The sequence below is a fragment of the Hemiscyllium ocellatum genome, chromosome 2 (assembly GCF_020745735.1).
Source record: "Hemiscyllium ocellatum isolate sHemOce1 chromosome 2, sHemOce1.pat.X.cur, whole genome shotgun sequence".
In the NCBI taxonomy this organism is placed as follows: domain Eukaryota; kingdom Metazoa; phylum Chordata; class Chondrichthyes; order Orectolobiformes; family Hemiscylliidae; genus Hemiscyllium; species Hemiscyllium ocellatum.
In genome coordinates this window covers 7,518,252-7,543,014 of record NC_083402.1, presented here as the reverse complement: position 1 = coordinate 7,543,014, position 24,763 = coordinate 7,518,252, and the positions used below count along the sequence as shown (strand labels likewise).

The window sequence follows — 24,763 nt, the reverse complement described above, 5'->3', positions numbered from 1 at the left end:
CTCACCAGCCCCCTATACAGCTGCAGCATAACCTCCATCTTTTTAAACTCCATCCCTCTTACAATGAAGGATAATATTCCATTTGCCTTCAGGAAACAATGTATAGCAGCTTCCAAACCCCAGCAGCTTCCCAAAGTTAAACTGAAATCCTGGTTATGTAGGAGCTTAACCCCACTCGTTCAGAGTGCTTCTATTGTTTCAACTTGTAAAAAAAACACCCAAGGCCTCACAAGCTGTTCACTTTAATGTTTTGAAACAGCCTTTTTTTCACTTCTATCTCAACCTCTTTTCATGAAAAAATAAATACCAGAACAAAATATACCTCTGAAAGTCTGAGTATTGTCAAACCACACTAATCCCTAACACCATGGGCTTTTATCTTATTTAGCAGCTTCCACTGAAACACCTTGTCAAAGATCATCTGGAAATCCAAGTAGGTCATGTCCTCATTAATGACCAACTTTGTTCTCTTTTATCTAACTTGCCTATTTCCTCCTCAAAGATTTCTAACAGATTTATTTCAGGCATGACCTGCCTTTGATGAAGCCATACTGACTCAACTGTATTTTATCCTGCACTTCCAAGTTCTCTGCAATCTCATTCATAATAATGTTCACTAAAATCTTACAAACAACTGAGGCCAGACGAAAAGCAGATAATTTCCCATCTTCTGCTTCCCTCTCCTTAACAGAGCCATGCTGTCTGTTTCTGATTAATCCCTGCCTCCTCAAGTGTAGATTAATTCTGTCCCTTTAAATTGCTTCCAATGAATTCCCCACCACTGAGCTCAGACTCACTGGCCTGGAGCTACCTGGTTTATCCCTTGCTCAATTTTTAAATTAAGGTGCCACATGAGCTTTCCTCCAGTCCAATCACACTTCTCCAGCTGTAGATCTAAACTCCAACTCTAAAGGTCAGTGGATTATGATCAGTAAAAGAGACAGTCTCATTGTCTCCATGTTGAGTATATAATCCAAAGTGTTGAAAAGCTGCTAACTTCCTTTTCTATCGGCAAGTCGGTTTTCTGATGTTGGTTCGACCTTTTTTGAAAAATAAGCCACAAGTTTCTCCATCCCAGCCTCGTTGTCCTGTAGGAGAACTGTTCCAATCCCCAAATCACAAACATCTCCTTCTAATTGAAATGGTTTATTAAAGTTCGGTGCAGTTAATACACATTTATTTGTTAAAATTACTTCCAGTTTTGCAATGGCTGCCTGGCAACATTCTGTAGCCCATTCCATTTTCATTTATTGTTGGACCAAGTTAGTTAAGGATGTAGCTGCTTTCCTAATATAAGATCCAAATGCCAAGGGACCTCATTATCTCTGTCATTTCATTGGCTGTCAATGGACGGTTAGGAAAGGAGCTTTCAGATCTTCATGTTGTTACTTCAACAGCCAGACTCCTCCCCAAAACCCAGTTCAAAACTGTGGCCTCTCCCTGACAGACTGACCAGCTCACTGCAATGTCCCAGTTCCCAGTGAACATATTGAGCATTCGGTCCTCCTTGAGCATTCGGTCTCTCCCAGACTTGGTGGAACCAGTTCCCAGGGACTGTCTTTATTAATGACCAACGTCTGTCTGTTTACATGCACTGCTCTTCCCCAGTGTTGAAGAATCTATGGAATTGTTTTGATCAGAATCAACATGCAAATAACTTCCATGTCTGGCCTCATAAATGAAGCCAAACTTGTTTGTCTTCCTCGGGTAACAGTCCTCAGTTCACAACTCGAAGCAAAGATTGATAAAACAAAATAAAAATCATTAAAAGTCACCAAGGATTCTAACATCATTGGCTGCAACATTTCAAGGAGACAGCTCACCAGTACTTTCTCAAGGGCAGTTAGGAACAGACAAGAAATGCTGGCCTCACTTGTGACACCCTCATCCCATGAATGACTAAAAAAATCAGCAGTGCCTGTGAAGTCGTCTGAACAGCAAATGGAGGCCCAGGCTTTTGGGACTTACAGAATCAAGCTATCTGTGCAGTTGGTTTTTGCCGGTGATCATGTTCTGCACAAGTTCCCCCCCCACCCTTCTTTTTCTCACTTTGACAGCACTTCCCTCTCTTGCTTCCTCCCTCAAGTGTCAATCAAGCTTCCCCTTCAGTACAACAATGGTCACTGTGTCAACCACTTGGTGTATGAGCAGGTTCCACATTCTAACCACTCCCTGCAGAGAAGCTTTTTCTGAATCCCCTGGTGATTTGGTGCTGACTATTGTATTTATGGTTCATAGTTTCAGGATCCTCCACATTTCCTGTTTTTTGATCCTATCGTACCAGTTGTGAAACCCAATGAGTTGGTTCATCTTTGTGGAGATTTTAAGCAAATGGTTAATCATATAAATACTCATTGAGTATTCATTCAGGCAGCCATTTTCTATTCAAAAATGTTGATGAAGCAAGGTGAATCTTTCTCAACCAACCTCACCTGATCAAGCTCGGGTCCAAACCCTTTACTACAATCAGTGATCACTGAACCAGCTGCTTCTCATAAGAGACTGGAACCGAAGTTGTATCCTTAATTTGGAAAGGTTTCCCGGTATGAGGTTCTCAATTTCTCTGAGGTCTTGTACAAACCTAAGGGTTGGAGTCCAGGGCAAATTTTGTTAAAGACGGGTTGTATGATCACTGCAACGATCATTCTGGTATTGACCTCAACTAGAATAGGTCATCATTTAACCAGACTCCAATTTTGATTGATTGTGATTTCGGTGTTGTGAAACAAATTAATGATTCTACACCAGATGTAGATGGACTTTCCTGGACACTGACTGATGAGTTCTCTTACTCAGTTTAGGTCGAGTGAGACTCTTTTACTGTCTCGAGTCCTGATTCCTGCAGCAATGACAATGCTGTGCCGGCCTGGATCCTGAAGAAAGTTGTCACTATTTGGTTGAAGCTTGGCTTTGTTTTGGGGGTTTTGCTCTGGGCTGACCTGGAGTCCCTCTGTTCAGGATATGTCCTGAGTGAGGCTGTGCAATTGCCTTCACTCAGGTGGTGGTTCCCTCAGCTCAGTCGGTCTGGTGCGGGTGCCCACTTCCAGGGGAATATCCTACTACTCATCGGCTCCACTTGCTGCATTTTCCATTGGTAAAGCCAGTTGTACTGCTTGTTTGAAGCTAGTAGGCACTTTTGCATGGTTACATTATTAATCCCACCCCTGTTGTCACTGAAATAACTCCAAAAAGGCTTGTATTTCATCACCAAGTCAACCCTTATTTACATGTGGAGACTCCTTGGCATTGATCCACCTCCCTCAGAGTGAACAGGATATCTAACACTCCAGTTCTTCTCTGTCAGCCAGGACCCCCTGATAGGACCAGATTACCTGCATCAGTTAGGGAACTCAAATTCTGTGAGGACCACCTGGTTGATCTTGTTACAGCCACTAAACACTCCTGATAATTTTCAAGAGATTCGCTTGATCCCAGTTGTTTATACCTCATAAAAGATTCCTTATTATTCTTGAGCATAGCCTCAATATCTTTGTTCATCCATTATCCCAGCCGACCAGCCTTACTCTTCACTGTAACAGGAACATCATGTCTCTGAACTCTCATTATCTCAGTTTTGCAAACTCCAATTGCCAGTCGTCCCTTTACCTGTGAACAGTTTACTCCAATCAAGTTTGAAAGTTCCTGTCCCATGCCATCAAGATTTGCCTGACTCTAATTATATTCTACTTTACAATGCCCATACATTTTCATAACTAATCTAAAACTAACAGAATGATGATCACTGCTCCCAAACGTTTCAGTCGCTTGCCTTACTTTCCAAGAGAATGTCAAATTTTCTTCCTCTCTGACAGGGACAGCTACAGATTGAGACAGAAAAGTTTCTTGAACACATTTAACAATTTCCTCACTTGTCCAAGCACTGAACACTATGGCAGTCCCAGTCTCTATCTGGAAAGTTAAAATTGCCTTTTATTACAACCCTATTATTCTTACATAGAGCTGAGATCTCGACATTTTTGTTCCTCAATTTCCATCTGTCTATTGAGGGCAGATAGAGCAATCCCATCAAGGTGATCATCCCCGAGGTTAATAACATCGTGAGGAGAACACAGACAGTGAATAACAAAGGTCTTTGTCTCAGGGTGGGGGGAGTTCAAAGCAAGGGGCATATTTTTAAGGTGAGTGGAGAAAGAATGAAGAGGGACATGATGGGCAAGTATTCACACAGAGGGGGGGTTTGTATGTGAAATGGACTGCCAGAAATAAAATGCTAGATGTAGGTACAGTTACAACATTTATAAGAAATTTGTATAGGGACATGAATCAGAAAGGTTTAGAGCGACACTTTGGCTCAGTGTTTCGCACTGCTGCCTCACTGCACCAGGGGCCTGCATTCAATTCCAGCCTTGGGTGACTGTCTATGCAATGTTTGCACATTCTCCCTGTGTCTGCGTTGGTTTCCTCTGAGTGCTCCAGTTTCCTCCCACAATCCAAAAGATGTGCAGGTTAGGTGAATGAGTGAGGGGTAAATGTAGAATCCAGGCACCCTGAGTATCCTACTTAAACGACAGAGTCAATAAGACTGGGTAACACCCATTGGGTGAGGGCAGGCAGAGGTGACCCTAATTCCCACATCAGTACCACAGCTTGGGTCATTCCGGGGGCTGGTGATCTATTACAGGAAGTTCATACATAACCTGACGTCCATCCTGGTGTTGATTTTTGGAGTCAGCACATTCTGTTAATACCTACATGAAAGCAAATTTCTAATAATCACAGACTACAAACCTCTGTTACGTCTTCCTAAAGAGGATAAGGCAGTGCTGCCCATACCTTCAGGCCGGATTCAGCAAAGAGCTTGAATATGAAGTGGGTTTAATTACAATTTGGACACTGTCCGGGAGCCCAAGTAACAAATGTGGATACATTGAGCCACCTCCAACTGGCAGATACACCACCGATGGTACCACCACTGGAAATTTCTGTAATGGTTTTAAATTTTCTGGACACACTTCCAGTCACAGCCGACAATATCAGACTTTGGATGGAGACAGATCCAAACTTGGCCAACCTGAAATAGCTGGTGTGCTGGGGGAAACCAAAGGGTCATCACAACCAGAAGTGAAACCTTTCTTAACCACAGGAGAGGATGGTAGATTATCATGTGGAGCAAGAGTGTCTGCCCCGAGTCAAGGTCATCCAGGGGTTTCCAAAATGAAGATGTCAGCCGGGTGGACCTCATAGGATATGAGTTCCCTGACTGGGGCTGTTAATTTAAGAACAGGAATGTCAGAGATTCTGCTCACTCTGAGAGCTTGCTGCGAGGGAGCTGTATCAGGGTCAGGACTCTCCCTGTGTAAATAAGGGGCGACTTGGTGAGGGGATACTGGTCTCTGTGGAGTTATTGCGGAGTGTAGGTGCATTCTAAAGAGGGATATCAGGAGGGAGGAAAGTGCATATGAGATAGCCATGGCAGAAACTGTTCAATACAGATAATCCAAAGAGCAACTGGGGAAAGAACAGTGCCCCTTAAAGATCAATGAAGTCATCACTGTTTGGAACCACAGGAGATGGGAGGGTTACTAAATGAACACTTTACATTTGTGTTTATTGTGGAGAAAGAAATGAAGGCGAGGGAACTTGGGAAAATAATTATTGATGACTTGAAAGCTGCCTACATTTCAGAAGAGGAAATGCTGGAGTTCCTGAAAACGTAAAGGTGAATAAATCATCAGGACATGGTCATGTGTATCCCAGGGCATCATGGGACGTTAGGGAAGAAATTATGGGGCCTCTAGTAGAGATATTTGCATCATCTGCATCCAAAGGTAAGGTGCTGGAGGACTGGAGGTTGTCTAACATTATGCCTTTATTGTAGAAAGGCTGCAAGGAGATGCCTGGGAAATAGGATTTACAGGCATGTGAAGAAGAGAGGACTGTTAAGGAATATAATGTGGAGGTGCCGGTGTTGGACTGGGGTGGACAAAGTTTAAAAACTTCACCCAACACCAGGGATAAGGGATAGTCAGCACTGCTGTGTGCAGGGGAAATCATGTCTCACAAACTTGATTTAATTTTTTTGATGATGTAACCAGAAAGATTGATGAGGACAAGATGGGAGATGTTATTGACTTGGTCATTTTGCAAAGCCTTTGACAAGGTTCCGCATGGTAGACCAGTCAGTAAAGTCAGATCACATGGGATTCAAGGGAAGAATGTGAATTGGAAACAAAATTGACGTGATGGTAGGAGACAGAGGGTGGTGATGGGGTTTTGTTTTTACATTGTACCATGTGGCCTCATTTGAAGAATATTCTAAGATATCATCCATCTTATTACAGCAATTGACTCCTTGATCAGTGTTGCAATACCCCCTCCTCTTTTACATTCCCCTTCCCCCACATGTCTCATCTGATGGTTCTCTACCCGGGACATTGTGCTGTCAATCTAGTAGGAGAAAGTCAGGACTGCAGATGCCCCCACACCGATCCCCGTTCGCAAGCCTAACCCCGCCCCCACGCCGAACCCCACCCCTGCCCTGATCTCCGTCTCCGCCCCGATTCCCGCCCCCACGCCTAACCCCGCCCGAACTCCCTACTCCAGCCCCACTCCAGCTCCTCGCTCCCAGCCCTGCTGTGTGTTCACCATCCCTCCAGACCTCCCCCTCTCTGAGGATGAACGATCGGTCCTCGGCAGAGGCCTCACCTTCATTCCCCTACGCTCTCGGATTAACGAGTTCAACACGCAGCGAGATATTGAACAATTCTTCCACCGCCTTCGCCTCCGTGCCTACTTCTTCAAACAGGATTCTCGCCCACCCTCTGACAACCCCTTCTCCCGCTTCCAACACACCCCATCCACCTGGACACCCCGTGCTGGCCTCTTACCCGCCCTCGATCTCTTCATTGCCAACTGCTGCCGTGACATTAATCGCTTCAAAGTCTCCACCCCTCTCACCCACTCCAACCTCTCACCCTCGGAACGTGCAGCCCTCCACTCCCTCCCCTCCAACCCAACCTCACTATCAAACCGGCAGACGAGGGAGGCGCAGTAGTAGTTTGGCGCATTGACCTTTACACCGCTGAGGCTAAATGCCAGCTCGCGGATACCTCCTCCTACTGCCCCCTTGACCATGACCCCACCTCCCACCACCAAACCATCATCTCCCAGACCATCCATAACTCCATCACCTCAGGGGATCTCCCATCCACCACCTCCAACTTCATAGTCCCACAACCCTGCACCGTCCGTTTCTACCTCCTGCCCAAAATCCACAAATCTGACTGCCCCGGCCGACCCATTGTCTCAGCCTGCTCCTGCCCCACCGAACTCATCTCCCAATACCTTGACACGGTCCTGTCCCTCTTCGTCCAAGAACTCCCCACCTACATTCGGGACACCACCCACGCCCTTCACCTCCTCCATGATTTTCTCTTACCCGGTCCCCTTCTTATCTTCACCAACGACAGACAGTCCCTGTACACCTCCAACCCCCATCACGAAGGACTCAAAGCCCTCCGCTTCTTCCTTTCCCGCTGTACCCACCAGTACCCTTCCACTGACACCCTCCTTCAACTGACTGAACTGGTCCTCACTCTGAACAACTTCTCTTTCCAATCTTCCCACTTTCTCCAAACCAAAGGAGTAGCCATGGGCACCCGCATGGGCCCCAGCTATGCCTGCCTCTTCGTAGGATATGTGGAACAGTCCATCTTCTGCAGCTACACTGGCACCACAACCCACCTTTTCCTCCGCTACATCGATGACTGTATCGGTGCTGCCTCGTGCTCCCATGAGGAGGTTGAACAGTTCATCCACTTTACCAACACCTTCCACCCCGACCTCAAATTTATCTGGACCATCTCAGACTCCTCCCTCCCTTCCTAGACCTCTCCATTTCTATCTCGGACGACCGAATCAACACGGACATTTATTATAAACCGACCGATTCCCACAGCTACCTAGACTACACCTCCTCCCACTCTGCCCCCTGTAAAAACGCCATCCCACACTCCCAATTCCTTTGTCTCCACCGCATCTGCTCCCAGGAGGACCGTTCCAATACCGAACAACTCAGATGGCCTCCTTCTTCAAAGACCGCAATTTCCCCCCAGATGTGATGGACGATTCCCTCCACCGCATCTCCTCCACTTCCTGCTCCTCCACCCTTGAGCCCCGCCCCTCCAATCGCCACCAGGACAGAACCCTACTGGTCCTCACCTACCACCCCAACAACCTCCACATATATCATATCATCTATCGTCATTTCCGCCACCAGGGATATATTTCCCTCCCCTTCCCTATCAGCGTTCCGAAAAGACCACTCCCTCCGTGACTCCCTCGTCAGGTCCAAAATCCCCACTAACCCAACCTCCACTCCCGGTACCTTCCCCTGCAACCGCAAGAAATGCAAAACTTGCATGCACACCTCCCCCCTTACTTCTCTCCAAGGCCTCAAGGGATCCTTCCATATCTGTCACTAATTCACCTGCACCTCCACACACATCATTTACTGCATCCGCTGCACCCGATGTGGCCTCCTCTATATTGGGGAGACAGGCCACCTACTTGCGGAATGTTTCAGAGAAAACCTCTGAGAAATCCGGACCAACCAACCAAACCAACCTGTGGCTCAACACTTCAACTCCCCCGTCTCACTCCACCAAGGAACTTGGACTCCTCCATCGCCAGACCATAGCAACACGATGGCTGGAGGAAGAGCGCCTCATCTTCCGCCTAGGAACCTTCCAACCACAAGGGATAAACTCAGATTTCTCCAGTATCCGCATTTCCCCTCCCCCCACCATGTCTCAGTCCCAACACACAAACTCAGCACCACATTCCTAACCTGCAATCTTCTTCCCGACCTCTCCGCCCCCACCCCCACTCCGACCTATCACCCTCACCTGGACCTCCTTCCACCTATTGCACTTCCAACGCTACTCCCCCAAGTCCCTCCCTCCTACCTTTTATCTTAGCCTGCTTGGCACACTCTCCTCATTCCTGAAGAAGGGCTCATGCCCGAAATGTCGACTCTCCTGCTCCTTGGATGCTGCCTGATCTGCTGCGTTTTCCAGCAACACATTTTCAGCTCTACTGTCAATCTTGTCCCACCCTAAAGAGGCTTCCACATCCATCAAAGTATTACCTGCACATCCACCAATATCATTTATTGAATCCGTTGCTCCCAATGCGGTCTCCTCTACATTGGGGAGACTGGACGCCTCCTAGCAGAGAGCTTTAGGGAACATCTCCAGGACACCCGCACCAATCAACCCCATCGCACTGTGGTCCAACATTTCAACTCCCCCTCCCACTCTGCCAAGGGTATGCAGGTCCTGGGCCTCCTCCACCACCACATCCTCACAGGAAGAGTGCCTCATCTTCTGCCTCGGAACACTTCAACCCCATGACATCAATGTGGACTTCACCAGTTTCCTCATTTCTCCTTCACCCACCTCACCCCAACTCCAACCTTCCAGCTCAGCACTGCCCTCATGAATTGTCCTATCTGCTAATCTTCCTTTCCACCTATCCACTCCACCCTCCTCTCTGACCAATCACCTTCTTCTCCACCCCCCCATTCACCCATTGTACTCTTTGCTACCTTCCCCCACCCTCCTCTCTGACCTAGCATCTCCATCCCCACCCCCATTCACTTATTGTACTCTATGCTAGCTTATCACCACCCCCACCCCCCTCTCATTTGTCTCCCCACTCCTGATGAAGGGCTTTTGCTCGAAACATTGATTTTCCTGCTCCTTGGATGCTGCCTGACCTGCTGTGCTTTTCCAGCACCACTCTAATCTCGACTCTGGTTTCCAGCATCTGTTTTTATCTGTTGAACTAAATCACATACCAATGTGTTAATCTACACCCTCAGCTCATCTGCCTTACTCACAAGTAAATGCCATCCAGCCATGCCACACTCCCTTATGCCCTCCCTTGATGATATTCACACTGCCTTCTGGATTTCCTTGCATCGTCTTGTTGGATCAGTTAGCTCAACTGGCTGGACAGTTGGTTTGCGAGTAATGCCAACAATGTGGGTTTAATTCCCATCCTGCCTGTGGGGACCATGAAGGTCTCAGCTTCTCAACCGTGTCCCTGTCTGAGGCAGAGTGGCCCTCAGGTTAAATCACCATCAGTCACCTCTCTCTAATGAGACAGCAGTTCTCTGGGATTATGACTGATTTATTTTTTTACTTCAGTTCTCCTTCTTCATGTCTCTGTGTATCGCCTTCACCCTCTGCAATACTTTCACTGTGTACCCCATCCCTCTGCTACGCCTGATGAATGAGCCAGGTTGCTGAAGGCTGGCTCGGTAATAGAGTAGAAGGTGATGGGAAATAGAAAAGGTTCTGCAGGGTGGGCCCTGAGTCCTGCTCTTCAGATCACTCTGGGACTCCTGGAAACTCTCAGGCACCAAAAACTCTCATCAACCAACAGCAACAAACACCCACAGTCGAACACAAACCCCCTGAAACCTTCTGTTGTGCTCCAGCCTGTAGCTCATTCCACACTGTCCCAGGTTAGTTTATAAACCACAACTGAACAATGTTATATATTTTCTCATCATACAACAGATTCAGTGTTTTACCTCACTGTTTGGTGTCTGTGCTGTGTTCATATCCTCTCTCTCTCTCTCCCCTCACAGCGGATTCTGCTAATGGTTGGTCAATGACAATCGCAGATGAAGTGAGGGCTGAGGAAGGAGGCTCCGCTGTCTTACCCTGCAGCTTCACCCACCCTGACACTCACCTCACACTCACCGGCTCTATCTTATGGTGCAAGGAGGAATCACGGTCTTTTATCTTTAAGTGTACATATTCTGGTCCAGACCATTCCCAGGGTGAGCTGTGTGAGAATGTGAGACAGCGGGACGGTGGGAATCGATTCAGATTCGTGGGGAGTCTCACCAACAAAGATGCCTCAGTAATGATGGAGGGACTGAGCCGGGAGGATGTTGGTTTCTATCGGTGTCGTGTGGAGCTCAATATCGGCAACTTTCAAACATGGTATGGAACACGCCTGGAAGTGGAAGGTGAGGAACAATGTTCTGATGGTGTCACTGCCCTGACAGCTCAATGGGGACAGGCTCCACCAGGTCTGGGAGCTCTCGGGTTGGCTCCTTCTCCTGGGCTCTTCCATTTGGTCTCAGGCAGGAGGCAGTGAGAAGGAGAGAGAGAGAGGGAGAGACCTGGCTGGGATTTACAGACCAATCCATTTCCGACTCTGAAACCTCCCACAGTCACTCATTTGCTGTGGTCAGACCGGCTTCAGTTTTTTGGGGGCAGGGAACAGACACAACATCATCAAAGATTCAAGCTCCAAGACCCCCTTCCCAATGACAGTCCTGCTCTATCGGCATTGGGTGAGAAAAAGAGATCCATAAATTCCGAGCCCTCATTGGATGAGCACATCTCAGAGTGAGGGAATCCTCAGCTCACATTGGCTGAAAACCTCACTGTTTCTATCTTCACTTTCTATTGGCTGAGCAGAAAATAGATGGATGGGGGGAGAAGGACTCTGCAGAGGCTAATGTCCTGGGGAATACTTTCCAATCCATGGCAGATTGTGAAATTTGAATTTGAAAGGAATCTAGACTGAAAAGCCAGTTTAATAAAGACCATGTAGACACCTCTGACAAAAAAAAACCTGGTTCACTCATGTCCTTTAGGGAGGGAAATCTGTATCCTTATTGGTCTGACCTACATGCGGCCCCATACCCACTGTAATGAGGTTGACTCTTAACTGCCCCCTGAATGACTCACTCTGTTGTGGACAAGGAGTGAACCCAGGAGTGTAAATGGAATTGTGGTTTCAAGAGTAGGTCACAGGCTGGAGATCCTGTAAATTAACACACCTCCTGACTCCAAAGCATATTGACCAGTTCGAAGTGTGATGGAATACTCCCCACTTGTCTGGAAGAGTGCAGGAAAATATATTGCTGCCCTGTCACTGTCACTGGGTCAAAATCCTGGAACTCCCCCACCCCAACAGTATTGTAACAATAAAAATAACAATAAAATACACTGCAGCAAGGCAGCAACACTTCCTCCACCAGCACCTTCCAAAGTAGTGACCTCTATGACCTCAGTGTAAAAAATGGCATCAGATACAGACCATCCTGACTGGGAAGTATAGTTATCTTTTCATTGTTCAAGGGGACGTGGGTGTCACATGCTCGGTCAGCCTATATTGGCCATCCCTAATTGCCCTGGAGAAGGGAATGGTAAGCTGCCTTCTTGATCTGCTGCATCCCCTCAGCTGCAGGGACATTCCCGATAAGGTTGGTTAAGGATTCCAAGGGGTTTGTCCCAGTCACACTGAAGTAATGATGAAATATTCCCAAATCAAGATGGTGAGTGTATTGGAGTGAAGCTTGTAGGTGGTGATGTTCTCATGTATATAGTGGAGGGAAAGTCATTGATGATACAGCAGGAGATGGTTAGGCCAAGAACACTACCCTGAGGAACTCCTGCAGGGATGTTCTGGAGCAGAGATGACTGACCAACAACCACAATCATAGTCCCACAACCCCACACCGCCCGTTTCTACCTCCTGTCCAAAATCCACAAACCTGACTGCTCTGGCCGACCCATTGTCTCAGCCTGCTCCTGCCCCACAGAAAAAACTTCCCACCACCAAACTATCATTTCCCCGACCATCCACAACCTCATCACCTCAGAGGATCGCCCATCCACCACCTCCAACCGCATAATCCCACAACCCCACACCGCCCGTTTCTTCCTCCTGCCCAAAATCCACAAACCTGATTGCCCCGGCCGACCCATTGTCTGAGCCTGCTCCTGCTTACACAGAACTCATCTCTCCTTACCTCGACATGATCCTGTCCCCCTTAGTCCAAGATCTCCCCACCTATGTTTGGAACACCACCCACGCCCTCCACCTCCTCCATGATTTTTACTTCCCCGGTCCCCAACGCCTTATCTTCACAATGGACATCCAGTCCCTGTACACCTCCATCCTCCATCGCGAAGGACTCAAAGCCCTCTGCTTCTTCGTTTCCCTCCATACCAACCAGTACCCTTCCACTGACACCCTCCTTTGACTGACTGAACTGGTCCTCACCCTGAACAACGTATCGTTCCAATCCTCCCACTTCCTCCAAACCAAAGGAGTAGCCATGGGCACCCGCATGGGCCCCAGCTATGCCTGCCTCTTCGTAGGATATGTGGAACAGTCCATCTTCTGCAGCTGCACTGGCATCACCCCCACCTTTTCCTCCATTACATCGATGACTGTATCGGTGCTGCCTCGTGCTCCCATGAGGAGGTTGAACAGTTCATGGACTTTACTAACACCTTCCAGCCCGACCTCAAATTTATCTGGACCATCTCAGACTCCTCCCTCCCCTTCCTAGACCTTTCCATTTCTATCTCGGGCGACCGAATGAACACGGATATTTGCTAATAACTGACCGATTCCCACAGCTACCTAGCCTACACCTCCTCCCACTCTGCCCCCTGTAAAAACGCCATCCCATACTCCCAATTTCTTTGTCTCCGCCGCATCTGCTCCCAGGAGGACCAGTTCCAATACCGTACAAGCTAGATAGTCTCCTTCTTCAAAGTCCGCAATTTCCCCCAGACATAATCGACGATGCCCTCCTCTGCATCTCCTCCACTTCCCGCTCCTCTGCCCTTGAGCCCTGCCCCTCCAATCGCCACCAGGACAGAACCCCACTGGTCCTCACCTACCACCCCACCAACCTCCATATACATCGTATCATCCGTCGTCATTTCCGCCACTTCCAAACTTACCCCACCACTAGGGATATATTTCCCTCCCCTCCCCTATCAGCATTCCAAAAAGACCACTCCCTCATCAGATCCACACCCCCCACCAACCCAACCTCCACTCCCGGCACCTTCCCCTGCAACTGCAAGAAATGCAAAACTTGCGCCCACACCTCCCCCCTTACTTTTCTCCAAGGCCCCAAGGGATCCTTCCATATCTGCCACAAATTCACCTGCACCTCCACACACATCATTTACTGCATCTGCTGCACCCGATGTGGCCTCCTCTATATTGGGGAGACAGGCCGCCTACTTGCAGAACGTTTCAGAGAACACCTCTGGGGCACCCGGACCAACCAACCCAACCACCCCGTGGCTCAAAACTTCAACTCTTCTTCCCACTCCACCAAGGACATGCAGGTCCTTGGACTCCTACATCGCCAAACCATAGCAACACGACGGCTGGAGGAAGAGCACCTCATCTTCCGCCTAGGAACCCTCCAACCACAAGGGATGAACGCAGATTTCTCCAATTTCCTCATTTCCCGTCCCTCCACCTTGTCTCAGTCAAATCCCTCGAACTCAGCACCGCCTTCCTAACCTGCAAACTTCTTCCTGACCTCTCGGCCCTCACCCCAACTCCGGCCTATCACCCTCACCTTGACTTCCTTCCACCTATCGCACTTCCAACACCCCTCCCCCAAGTCCCTCCTCCCTACCTTTTATCTTAGCCTGCTGGACACACTTTCCTCATTCCTGAAGAAGGGCTCATGCCCGAAACATCGATTCTCCTGCTCCTTGGATGCTGCCTGACCTGCTACGCTTTTCCAGCAACACATTTTCAGCTCTGATCTCCAGCATCTGCAGTCCCCACTTTCTCCTCCAACAACCACAACAATCTGGGTTTGATTCCAGTCTGAGGTAACAGTCTGTGTGGAGTTTACACATTCTCCATGTGTCTGTGTGGGTTTCCTCTGGGTACTCTGGTTTTCTCTTACAATCCAAAGATGTACAGGTCAGGTGAGTTAGCCATGCTAAATTGCTCATAGTGTTCATGGATATACAGGTTAGGTGTATCAGTTCAGGGTAAATGTAGAGTAATAGGTTCGGATTGGGAATGGGCCTGGGTGGATCACTCTCTTCAGACGGTTGGTGTGGACTTGTAGGGCCAAATGGCCTGCTTCCACAATGAAAGGATTCTATGAACCATCTTCCTCTGTGCCAGGTCTGACTGAAACCCATGGAGGTTTCTCCCCTCGGCTTCCCACTGGCTCAGGTTCCTTGATGCTACACTCGCTCAAATACAGCCTTGATGTTAAAGGCAGTCACTGACACCTTCAATCAGTTTAATTGGTCTGGTCAGACCCACCTTGCTTTTTGTGGACAGGGTATACCTGGGTATTGTTGGGTAGATGCCAGTGTCATAATTAGAAGAACAAATAACAATACAGCACAGGAACATGCCCTTCCATCCCCCAAACCAGCGCTGACACATTTTGACTTTCCATACTAAAATTGTCTTCACTTACAGGATCAGCATCCTTTCCTATTCATGTATTCATCCAGGTGCTTCTGGAATGCTGCTATAGTGTCTGCTTCCACCACCTCCACTGGCAGTGCGTTCCAGCCACTCACCCACCCTTTGTGTGAGAAACCTGCCTTGTACATCTCTTAATACCACCAGCACCACCCTCCCCCCAACCCTCTCCAAACCCCAGCCCCATATCTTAAACCCATGTCCTCTAGTAATTGACCCCTCTACTAGGGGGAAAAAGCCTCATATATTCCACTTTATCCCTGCCATTCACAATCTTATAAACTTCGATGAGGTCACCCCTCAACCTCCTGTGTTCCAGTGAAAAAAAAACCAGTCTATCCACCCGTTCTTCACAGCTAAAATCCCCCATTCAAGACAATATCCTGGTAAACCATTTCTGTACTCTCTCCAAAGCATCCATATCCTTCTGGTAGTGTGGTGACTAAAACTGCACCTAATATTCCAAGTGTGGCCGAATTAAAGTTCTTTAAAGCTGCAGCATAACTTTGTCTGTCGTTATACTCAATGCTCCTTCCAATGAAGGCAATGATGCTGTGGGCCTTTTTCACTCCCTTATCTGTCTGCGTTGTCACCTCCAGTGAGCTGTAGACCTGCACACCCAGATCCCTCTGCATATTAATCCTCCTCAGGGTTCTGCCATTCAGTGTTTAATTTCCACCTGCACTTGACATTCCAAAATACATCAGTCACATTTGTCTGGATTAAACTCCATCTGCTATCGAACTGATCTGTATCCTGCTGAATCTTCTGATAATCCTTCTCATTATCCTTAATTCCACCAATCTTTACATCGCCTGCAAAATTACAAATTAGATCAGACACATTTTCCTCCAAATCATTGGATAGGCCATGAACAGCAGACGTCCCAGCACTGATCCCTGTGGAACATCACTTGTTACAACCCTCCATTCCATTGTTACCCTCTGTCTCCTATGACTAAGTCAGTTCGGTGTCCACATTGCCAGCTCACCCCGATACCATGTGACTTCACATTTTTACCAGTCTGCAGTGAGGGATCTTGTCAAAGGCTTGACTGAAGTCTGTCTATAGCAGGACTGCAGAGCCATCTGACCCATTGGTTATGGGGTGGCTCTGTTGTGTGCTGTTTCTGTCGTTTGATGAGCAAGTAGTCCTGGGGATGTTGTAGATTCAGTGTGTTGGCCTCACACATTTGAATTTGCCTGGTGTTGTACACAGTCAAGGTTAGAGTGGTGCTGGAAAAGCACAGCAGGTCAGGCAGCATCTGAGGAGCAGGAAAATCAATGTTTCGGGCAGAAGCCCTTCATCAGGAATGTAGCTGATGAAGGGCTCCGGCCCGAAAAGGTGATTTTCCTGCTCTTGGATACTGCCTGACCTACTGTGCTTTTCCAGCACCACTCTAATCCTGACTCTGATCTCCAGGATCTGCAGCCCTCACTTTTACCTGGTATTGCATGCAGCAAAATCATGTGTCTCTTCATTGATCTCCCAGCCTGAGGGGAATGTTGGTGTGGGGGGTGTTAATGTGGATTGTGAGGTTACAGATTGAAGTTCAATGGGCTTACAATGTAGTCTTTAACTTGGGAACTTCATACTGGGGAGTCCCTGGGCAACTCCCACCTGATGGTATACCACTGTGCCTCCACCTCTGCTGGGTTAGTCCTGGTGGTGGGTCAGGCTGTGTCCAGGGACAGTCATCGTGGTGTCTGTAATATTGTAAGTTATGGTTCTGTGAGTTTGACCATGTGAGGCTGTTAGTCGACCCGTCTGTGCACTAGCTCCTAGATGTTACTGAGGAGGCCTTTGCAGGGTTGACAGGGCTGGGACTGTTCTCACTGTTATTGGGGCCTTGGTCAATGCAGTGTAGTCTGAGTCTACTTGTAGTCTATTGGCATTCCTTCACTGTTGCTGGGTCAAAGTCCTGAAACTCAATCCCTTAAATTAATCTGGACAAACCCGACACCTCAGGGCTGCAGCAGTTGAAGAAGGCAGCTTCTCCTGGGCAATCAAGATGGACAATAAATGCTCATCATCTGGGCCAGTGACACCCATGACCAAATAAAACAAAAGTAGAAATTAATGAAACAGCGAACATCCTGAGGAAAATACAAACAAAAAACTGCAGATGCTGCAAATCAGAAACAAAAATGGAAACTGTTGGAAAAGCTCAGCAGGTCTGGCAGCACCTGTGGAGAGAAATCAGAGTTAATGTTTCAGGCTGAGTGACCCTTCCTCAAGATCCTGAGGAGCTTGACAATGCAGATTCTGAGAGGATATTTGCTCTTGTGAACAGAAGTCAAACAGGGGAACAATTACAAAATAACAGATTACTGATTTAAATAAGAATGAGAGAACATTTAATCTCATAGCTCCTCTTTTAAGTTCATGCAGCAAAGAGGCACATGGCTGGTTATCCCCCTCCTCCTGCACCCAAATATTTTACTCAGTGTAGGAAAATGTAATCTGGACTCTGAGTTTAAATTAGCCTGTGCTCACTTCAAAGGTCACAGGTCAGAGCTGGTGAATGGTTACATTAGGAATGACACCAGGGGGCTCTCCTTCACACAGAGTGTGGTCAATACTTTGAATGTGTTTGAGCAACAGAGTGAGGGGGAGGCTGTAAAATCCTTGACCTTGTTTAAAGAATATTAGTATTGAGCATCGGGCGGAGGGTTCTGCATGAATGAATTCAGGAGGGTTCAATGGATCCGATCTGTAAGTACCTTCAGCGGTCACACGGCACCAGGTTATAGGCCAACAGGTTTATTTGAAATAACAAGGTTCAGAGCACTGCTCCTGAATCAGGTGAAGTCCTGGTGCAGTGTGACTTCTGACTTTGTCCACCTCAGTGCAACACTGGCACCCCCACATCATGGAAGTATCTTGTAATCAAGGTTTTCAAATTGAGTGACGAGGAGACATTTTGATCAGGGTGACTCTTGTTGGGGAATGTCTAGGACAGACCTGTTAGAGATGTGAGTGGAGTCTTTAATTGTTCATTTTATTGTGAAGTTGAAAGGAATGTAACATATTGAAATAAGAACTTCTGCACACTGACCTCATCCATTCTGATGTTTGTCCTTTCCTCAGCTGCTCAAGGAAATGTCTCAGTGGTGAGTGGGACAGAGGGAGATTCAGTTACTTTACCCTGTATCTTCAGTCGCTGGTACTACCCTCCCCTGTCCACTGTTACCTGGATGAGGAAGGAGCCCTGCCAACACATCGTTACATTTACAGCCCAATCACAGGGAACTTGGACAACTGGACACGGTGGAAATCGGTACGAGCTCATCGGGAACCCAGAGGAGGGAAACGCCTCGACCAGGATAAACCAGCTGAGTGTGAGGGACAATCACACTTACCTGTGTCTGGTGGAATACAGGTCAGACCCTGATTCTCAGTATCTGATCCAGAAAGAGACACGGTTGCAGGTACATGGTAAGAAACCGTTCCCACATTCTTCAGCCTGTAGAAGGTGCACAGTGAGAGTGGAACAGATTCTGTGAATGTTTTGCGATTTGATTTTCTGGTGAAAGGACATGGAACTAAAACATTAACCCTGTTTCTTTCCACAGGTATTCTCTGCCCTGCTGAGTATTTGCAGCATTTTGATGTTTATTAAAAATTTCCACCATCTGTAGAGTTTTAGCTTTGGGTTTCAAATTTAATTTTAGTCCATATTTAATGTACTATGCTGTCCTGACATTTTTAGGTGCATTCTGATGTCAGTATTGAAAGACATTGACAGACTCAGAACATTCAGTTATATCTCCAAAAGCCCCAAAGTTAAACTGACATTGAGATCATCTCCTTGAACAGGAAGGTGCAACTGTCTGATGTGTCCCTCTTGGTTACAACCTTCATCAGGAATAGTTCCATCAGTGCAACTACATTCCCACAGTGTCCATCTGACTGTGTGAGGCATCACAGCCATGTGGGACTTATCCGCGCCCTGCATTCACCCATGGGTTATAAAGGAAGGTGGTGGTATACTGTTACTGTTGTTGTAGTAAAAAAATGAGGTCTGCAGATGCTGGAGATCACAGCTGCAAATGTGTTGCTGGTCAAAGCACAGCAGGCCAGGCAGCATCTCAGGAATAGAGAATTCGACATTTCGAGCATAAGCCCTTCATCAGGAATAAGCTTGTGGGAGTCAGTCGGTTTATAATAGATGTCTGTGTTGAGTCGGTCGCCCGAGATAGAAATGGAGAGGTCTAGGAAGGGGAGGGAGGAGTCTGAGATGGTCCAGGTGAATTTCAGGTCGGGATGGAAGGTGTTAGTAAAGTTGATGAACTGTTCAACCTCCTCGTGGGAGCACGAGGCAGCGCCGATACAGTCATCGATGTAGCGGAGGAAAAGGTGGGGGGTGGTGCCAGTGTAGTTGCGGAAGATGGACTGTTCCACATATCCTACGAAGAGGCAGGCATAGCTGGGGCCCATGCGGGTGCCCATGGCAACTCCTTTGGTTTGGAGGAAGTGGGAGGATTGAAAAGAGAAGTTATTCAGGGTGAGGACCAGTTCAGTCAGTCGAAGGAGGGTGTCAGTGGAAGGGTACTGGTTGGTGCGGCGGGAAAGGAAGAAGCGGAGGGCTTTGAGTCCTTCGTGATGGGGGATGGAGGTGTACAGGGACTGGATGTCCATAGTGAAAATAAGGCGTTGGGGACCGGGGAAGCGAAAGTCCTGGAGGAGGTGGAGGGCGTGGGTGGTGTCCCGAATGTAGGTGGGGAGTTCTTGGACTAAAGGGGACAGGACCGTGTCGAGGTATTGGGAGATGAGTTCGGTGGGGCAGGAGCAGGGGATTCCTGATGAAGGGCTTATGCTCGAAACGTCGAATTCTCTATTCCTGAGATGCTGCCTGGCCTGCTGTGCTTTGACCAGCAACACATTTGTTACTGTTGCTGGTTGACTAATCCAGACACGCAAGTCTGTGGCTATGGGTTCAAATCCCATCACAACAGAAGGTGAACTGTGAATAAATGTTTTTTAAAATCTGGAATTTGAAAGTAAAGCTAACCTCATGGCTGAGATTTGGAAAATCTGATCTGATTCAGTTGTACACTTCAGGGAATCTGGAGTTTGGTTCAGTTAGCTGGGCGGTCGGCTTGCTAAGCAGTGTGATGCCAATCGTGTGGGTTCAATCCCCACATTGGCTCAGGTGACCATGAGGGACCCTCCTTCTCAACTCTCCCCTCACTGAGGTGCGGTGGCCCTCAGGTTAAACCACCAACATTTCTCTCTCTCTCTCAAGAGAAAGCAGCCCATGGTCTGGTAGGAATACGGTGACTTGATTTAGAGAATGAAATCTGCCATTCATACTCAGTGTCATTTGTTGCCATACGCACAATATTGAGCCCTCTCTCTCCATCAGCACCACCTCACGCAGGCTCGGGGCTGCTCATAATCCACCAACTCTGCACAGTCCACTTCAAACTCTGTATTGGGTAAACAAAACACAGACTGGGTGATTACTTTGCAGAACAGAAATGTTCGTCCACAAAAATGAGGCTGAACATCCAGTTGCCTGCCAGATTGACACACCAGCTTTTGGGGACCCAGTGACCTTCTGGACTCAATATTGAGGTCAATAATTTTAGTGCCTCAGCACCTTCTCCTATCTCCTTCCCCCAACCCCCACACACCAGGCCTTGTCATCACATGGGCTACGACCAAAACAATCCATTGTCAGTGACGCATGGTCCCCATCAGCAGCTGTTCATTCTCCCAGGCCGACCTTTCCCCTTTCGTTTGTCTGTCCAATTGTTTTTCTCTCTGTCTGGGGTCCCTTCCCACTGAGTTTTTACTCCTGCCCCCTCACCCACCTCCCCATCTTCAGCATCTATACCAACCTTTTCCCAGCTATAATCAGTTATAGAGTCATACAGCACAGGAGCAGACCTTTCAGTTCAACTAGTCCACACTGACCATAATCCCAAACTAAAGTACTCCCACCTGCCTGCACTTGGCCTGTATCCCTCCAAACATTTCTTTTTCATGAAATTATCTAAATGTCTTTTAAGCATTGTAACTGTACCCACATCCACCATTTCCTCTGGAAGCTCATTCCACATGAACCACTCTCTGTGTAAAATAAAAACTGCCCCTTATGTCTTTTTAAAACCTTTCTCCTCTCACCTTAAAGATATGCCCCAGTCTTGAAATCTCCCACCTGAGCAAAAAGACACCTGCCATTCACCTTATCTATATTCCTCAGGCTTTTATCGATCTTGATAAGGTCACCTCTCAACCTTGTACACTCCAGTGAGAAAAGTCCCAGTCGCTCCAGCCTCTTCCGGTAACTCAAGGCCTACTTTCTCAGCAACTTCCTGGTAAATCTCTTCTGAACCCTCTCCAGCTAAATGATATCCTTGCAATAACAGGGTGACCAGAACTGGACACTATAGAGGACTCACCAGCATCCTGTCCACCCTGAACATAATATCCCAACTGCTGCTGAACCACTGTATATATAGATGATGCCTGAATCCCAAGGTCTCTGTTCTACAGCACTACCCAAGGCCCTAATTTTAATTGTATAAGTCTTGCCTTTGTTTGTTTTCACAAAGTGCAATACCTCACACTTATCTTAAACTCCATCTGTCGCTCTTCAGCCCATTAACCCATTTGATGACGATCTCTTTGTATTCTAAGATAACCTTCTTTCATTGTTCAATGTACCATCAATGTTGGTGTCAACCGCAAACTTGTAAAACATTCTTTCTGTGTTCTTATCTAAATTTTTAAAACAAATGACTGACAAAAGTGGGCCCAGCCCCGATCCCCGTGGAACCCTGCTGGTCACAGGCCTCCGAAACAAAACCCTCCCTCCACCGTCACTCTCTGTCTTCTGCCTTTCAGCCAATTGTGCATCCACTTGCCAAGCTCACCCGGAATCCCATGGGATCTAACTTCACTAATTAGTCTACAATGCGGAACCTTGTCAAAGGATTTACCAAAGTCTAAGTAAACAATGTTAACCCCTCTGCCCTCATCAATTTTCTTGTTTACCTCTTCAAAAATCTCAATCAAGTTTGTGAGACACAATATCACTTGCACAAAACCATGCTGACTATCTCTAGAGTCATAGAGCCATAGAGATGTATAGCATGGAAACAGACCCTTCAGTCCAACCCATCCATGCTGACCAGATATCCCAACCCACTCGAGTCCCACCTGCCAGCACCCGGCCCATATCCCGCCAAACCCTTCCTATTCATGTACCCATCCAAATGCCTCTTAAATGTTGCAATTGTACCAGCCTCCACCACTTCCTCCAGCAGCTCATTCCATACATGTACCACTCTCTGTGTGAAACATTTGCTCCTTAGATCTGCTTTATATCTTTCCCCCTCATCCTAAACCTATGCCCTCTAGTTCTGGACTCCCCGACCCCAGGGAAAAGACTTTGCCTATTTATCCTATCCATACCCTTCATAATTTTGTAAGCCTCTGTAAGGTCACCCCTCAGCCTCTGATGCTCCAGGGAAAATAGCCCCAGTCTGTTCAGCCTCTCCATTTAGCTCAAATCATCCAATCTTGGCAACATCCTTGTAAATCCTTTCTGAACCCTGTCAAGTTTCACAACTTCTTTCCAGTAGGAAGGAGACCAGAATTGCACACAATCTTCCAACAGTGGCCTAACCAATGTCCTGTACAGCTGCAACATGACCCCCCCCCCCCCCGGCTCCTGTATTCAATACTCTGATCAATAAAGGAAAGCATACCAAATGCCTACTTCACTATCCTATCTAACTGCGACTCCACTTTCAAGGAGCTATGAACCTGCACTCCAAGGTCTCTTTGTTCAGCAACACTCCCTAGGACCTTACCATTAAGTGTATAAGTCCTGTTAAGATTTGCTTTCCCAAAATGCAGCACCTCGCATTTATCTGAATTAAGTTCCATCTGCCACTTCTCAGCCCATTGCCCCATCTGGTCAAGATCCTGTTGTAATCTGAGGTAACCTTCTTTGCTGTCCACTACACCTTCACTTTTGGTGTCATCTGAAAACTTACTAACTGTACCTCTTATGCTCACATCCAAATCATTTATGTATATGACAAAAAGTAGAGGACCCAGCACCAGTCCTTGTGGCACTCCACTGGTCACAGGCCTCCAGTCTGAAAAACATCCCTCCACCACCACCCACTGTCCTCTCCCTTTGAGCCAGTTCTGTATCCAAATAACTGGTTCTCCCTGTATTCCATGAGATCTAATCTTGTTGATCAGTCTCCCATGTTGACTATCCCTATTCATTCCTTGCCTCTCCAAATGCATATAAATCCCAAATTTCAGAATTATTTTCAACAACTTATCCACCACTGAAGTCAGACACACAGGTCTGAAGTTCCCAGGCTTCCCCTGACATCCCTTCTTGAACATTAGTCACTCTCCACTCACTCAGCGTCTCACTCGTATTTATAGATGATACAAATGTTTCTGCAAGGTGCCCAGCAATTTCATCTTAACTTCTGACAAAGTCCTGGGATTCATGAGATCAGGGCTCAGAGATTTATATTTTCAAAGACCTCCAGCCCTTCCTCTTCTGTAATGCAAACGGTTTTCAAAACATCAATATTTATTTCTCAGCGTTCTCTCACCTCCACTTCTCTCTCCACAGTAAAAACTGACAACAAATATTCACTTAAGATCTCTTCCAGCTCTTGAGGTTGAATACAAAGGCAATCTCTTTGCCCTATACTCTGTCTCTTGTTGCTGTCTTGGTCTTAATGTATTTATAGAATCCCTTTGGATTATCCTTAACCTTATTTGCTGAGGCTATCTCATGTCCTTTCTTTGACTTCCTGATCGCCCTCGTATGAATGCCCCGACACTCATTATATGGTGCAAGAGATCCATTTGGATCCAGTTGTTTATATTTAGTGTACGATTCTCTCCTATCCCTGACTGGAAACTCAATCCCTTTGTTCACACATTGTTCCCGAAAGCAGTACAGTTGAAACCGTCCTTTGTGAATGGTCTTTTCTGTCTCAGAAGAGGACACAGTGATCCAAGAATCTGAATCCCTCTTCAGCCATTGATTTGTCTCCTTTATCCTTTTGTTCCCTCATCTGAGCTTGGCTTTGGGAGTAAACCAGAGATTATTACTTTTGTGGGTCTGTTTTTTAATCTTCGACCTAACCTTTGATATTACTTTGTGAAGACTTAATCCTTTCCCTAACTATGTCATTCCCATCAATGTGTACAAAAACTTCTGGTTTCTCATTATTCCCTTTAACAGTATGCTTCAAACATTTTGCAATGTCCTTAATCCTAGCACCAAGAAAACAGTCTAATATCCTAGATCCATGCTCACTGCTGCAGAACCTCCTGTCTGTCGCCTTGACAGGAGAATCACCTACAACAATTATTCTTTTAAATGTTGTCAAATCCCTTTGAACATAAGGTTCATTTTTAGCGCCCGAGATCTGACTGTCCCTTCTAATTTCCTCTGAGAGATTATCCTTTCAACAGTCCGAGAGATTTCTGAACTACCTTCTTACCT

The 24,763-nt window shown here is 47.1% G+C and overlaps 1 protein-coding gene across 1 annotated transcript in view; it reads left to right on the top strand.

The window, feature by feature from the left end:
* Positions 1-24,763, top strand: part of LOC132821675 (uncharacterized) — a 40,705-nt gene that overhangs the window by 2,188 nt on the left and 13,754 nt on the right. The window contains exons 2-3 of the mRNA XM_060834387.1: positions 10,619-11,005; positions 18,352-18,699. Of these exons, the coding sequence (XP_060690370.1) occupies positions 10,619-11,005; positions 18,352-18,699 (735 nt within the window). The remainder of the gene's footprint in view (positions 1-10,618; positions 11,006-18,351; positions 18,700-24,763) is intronic.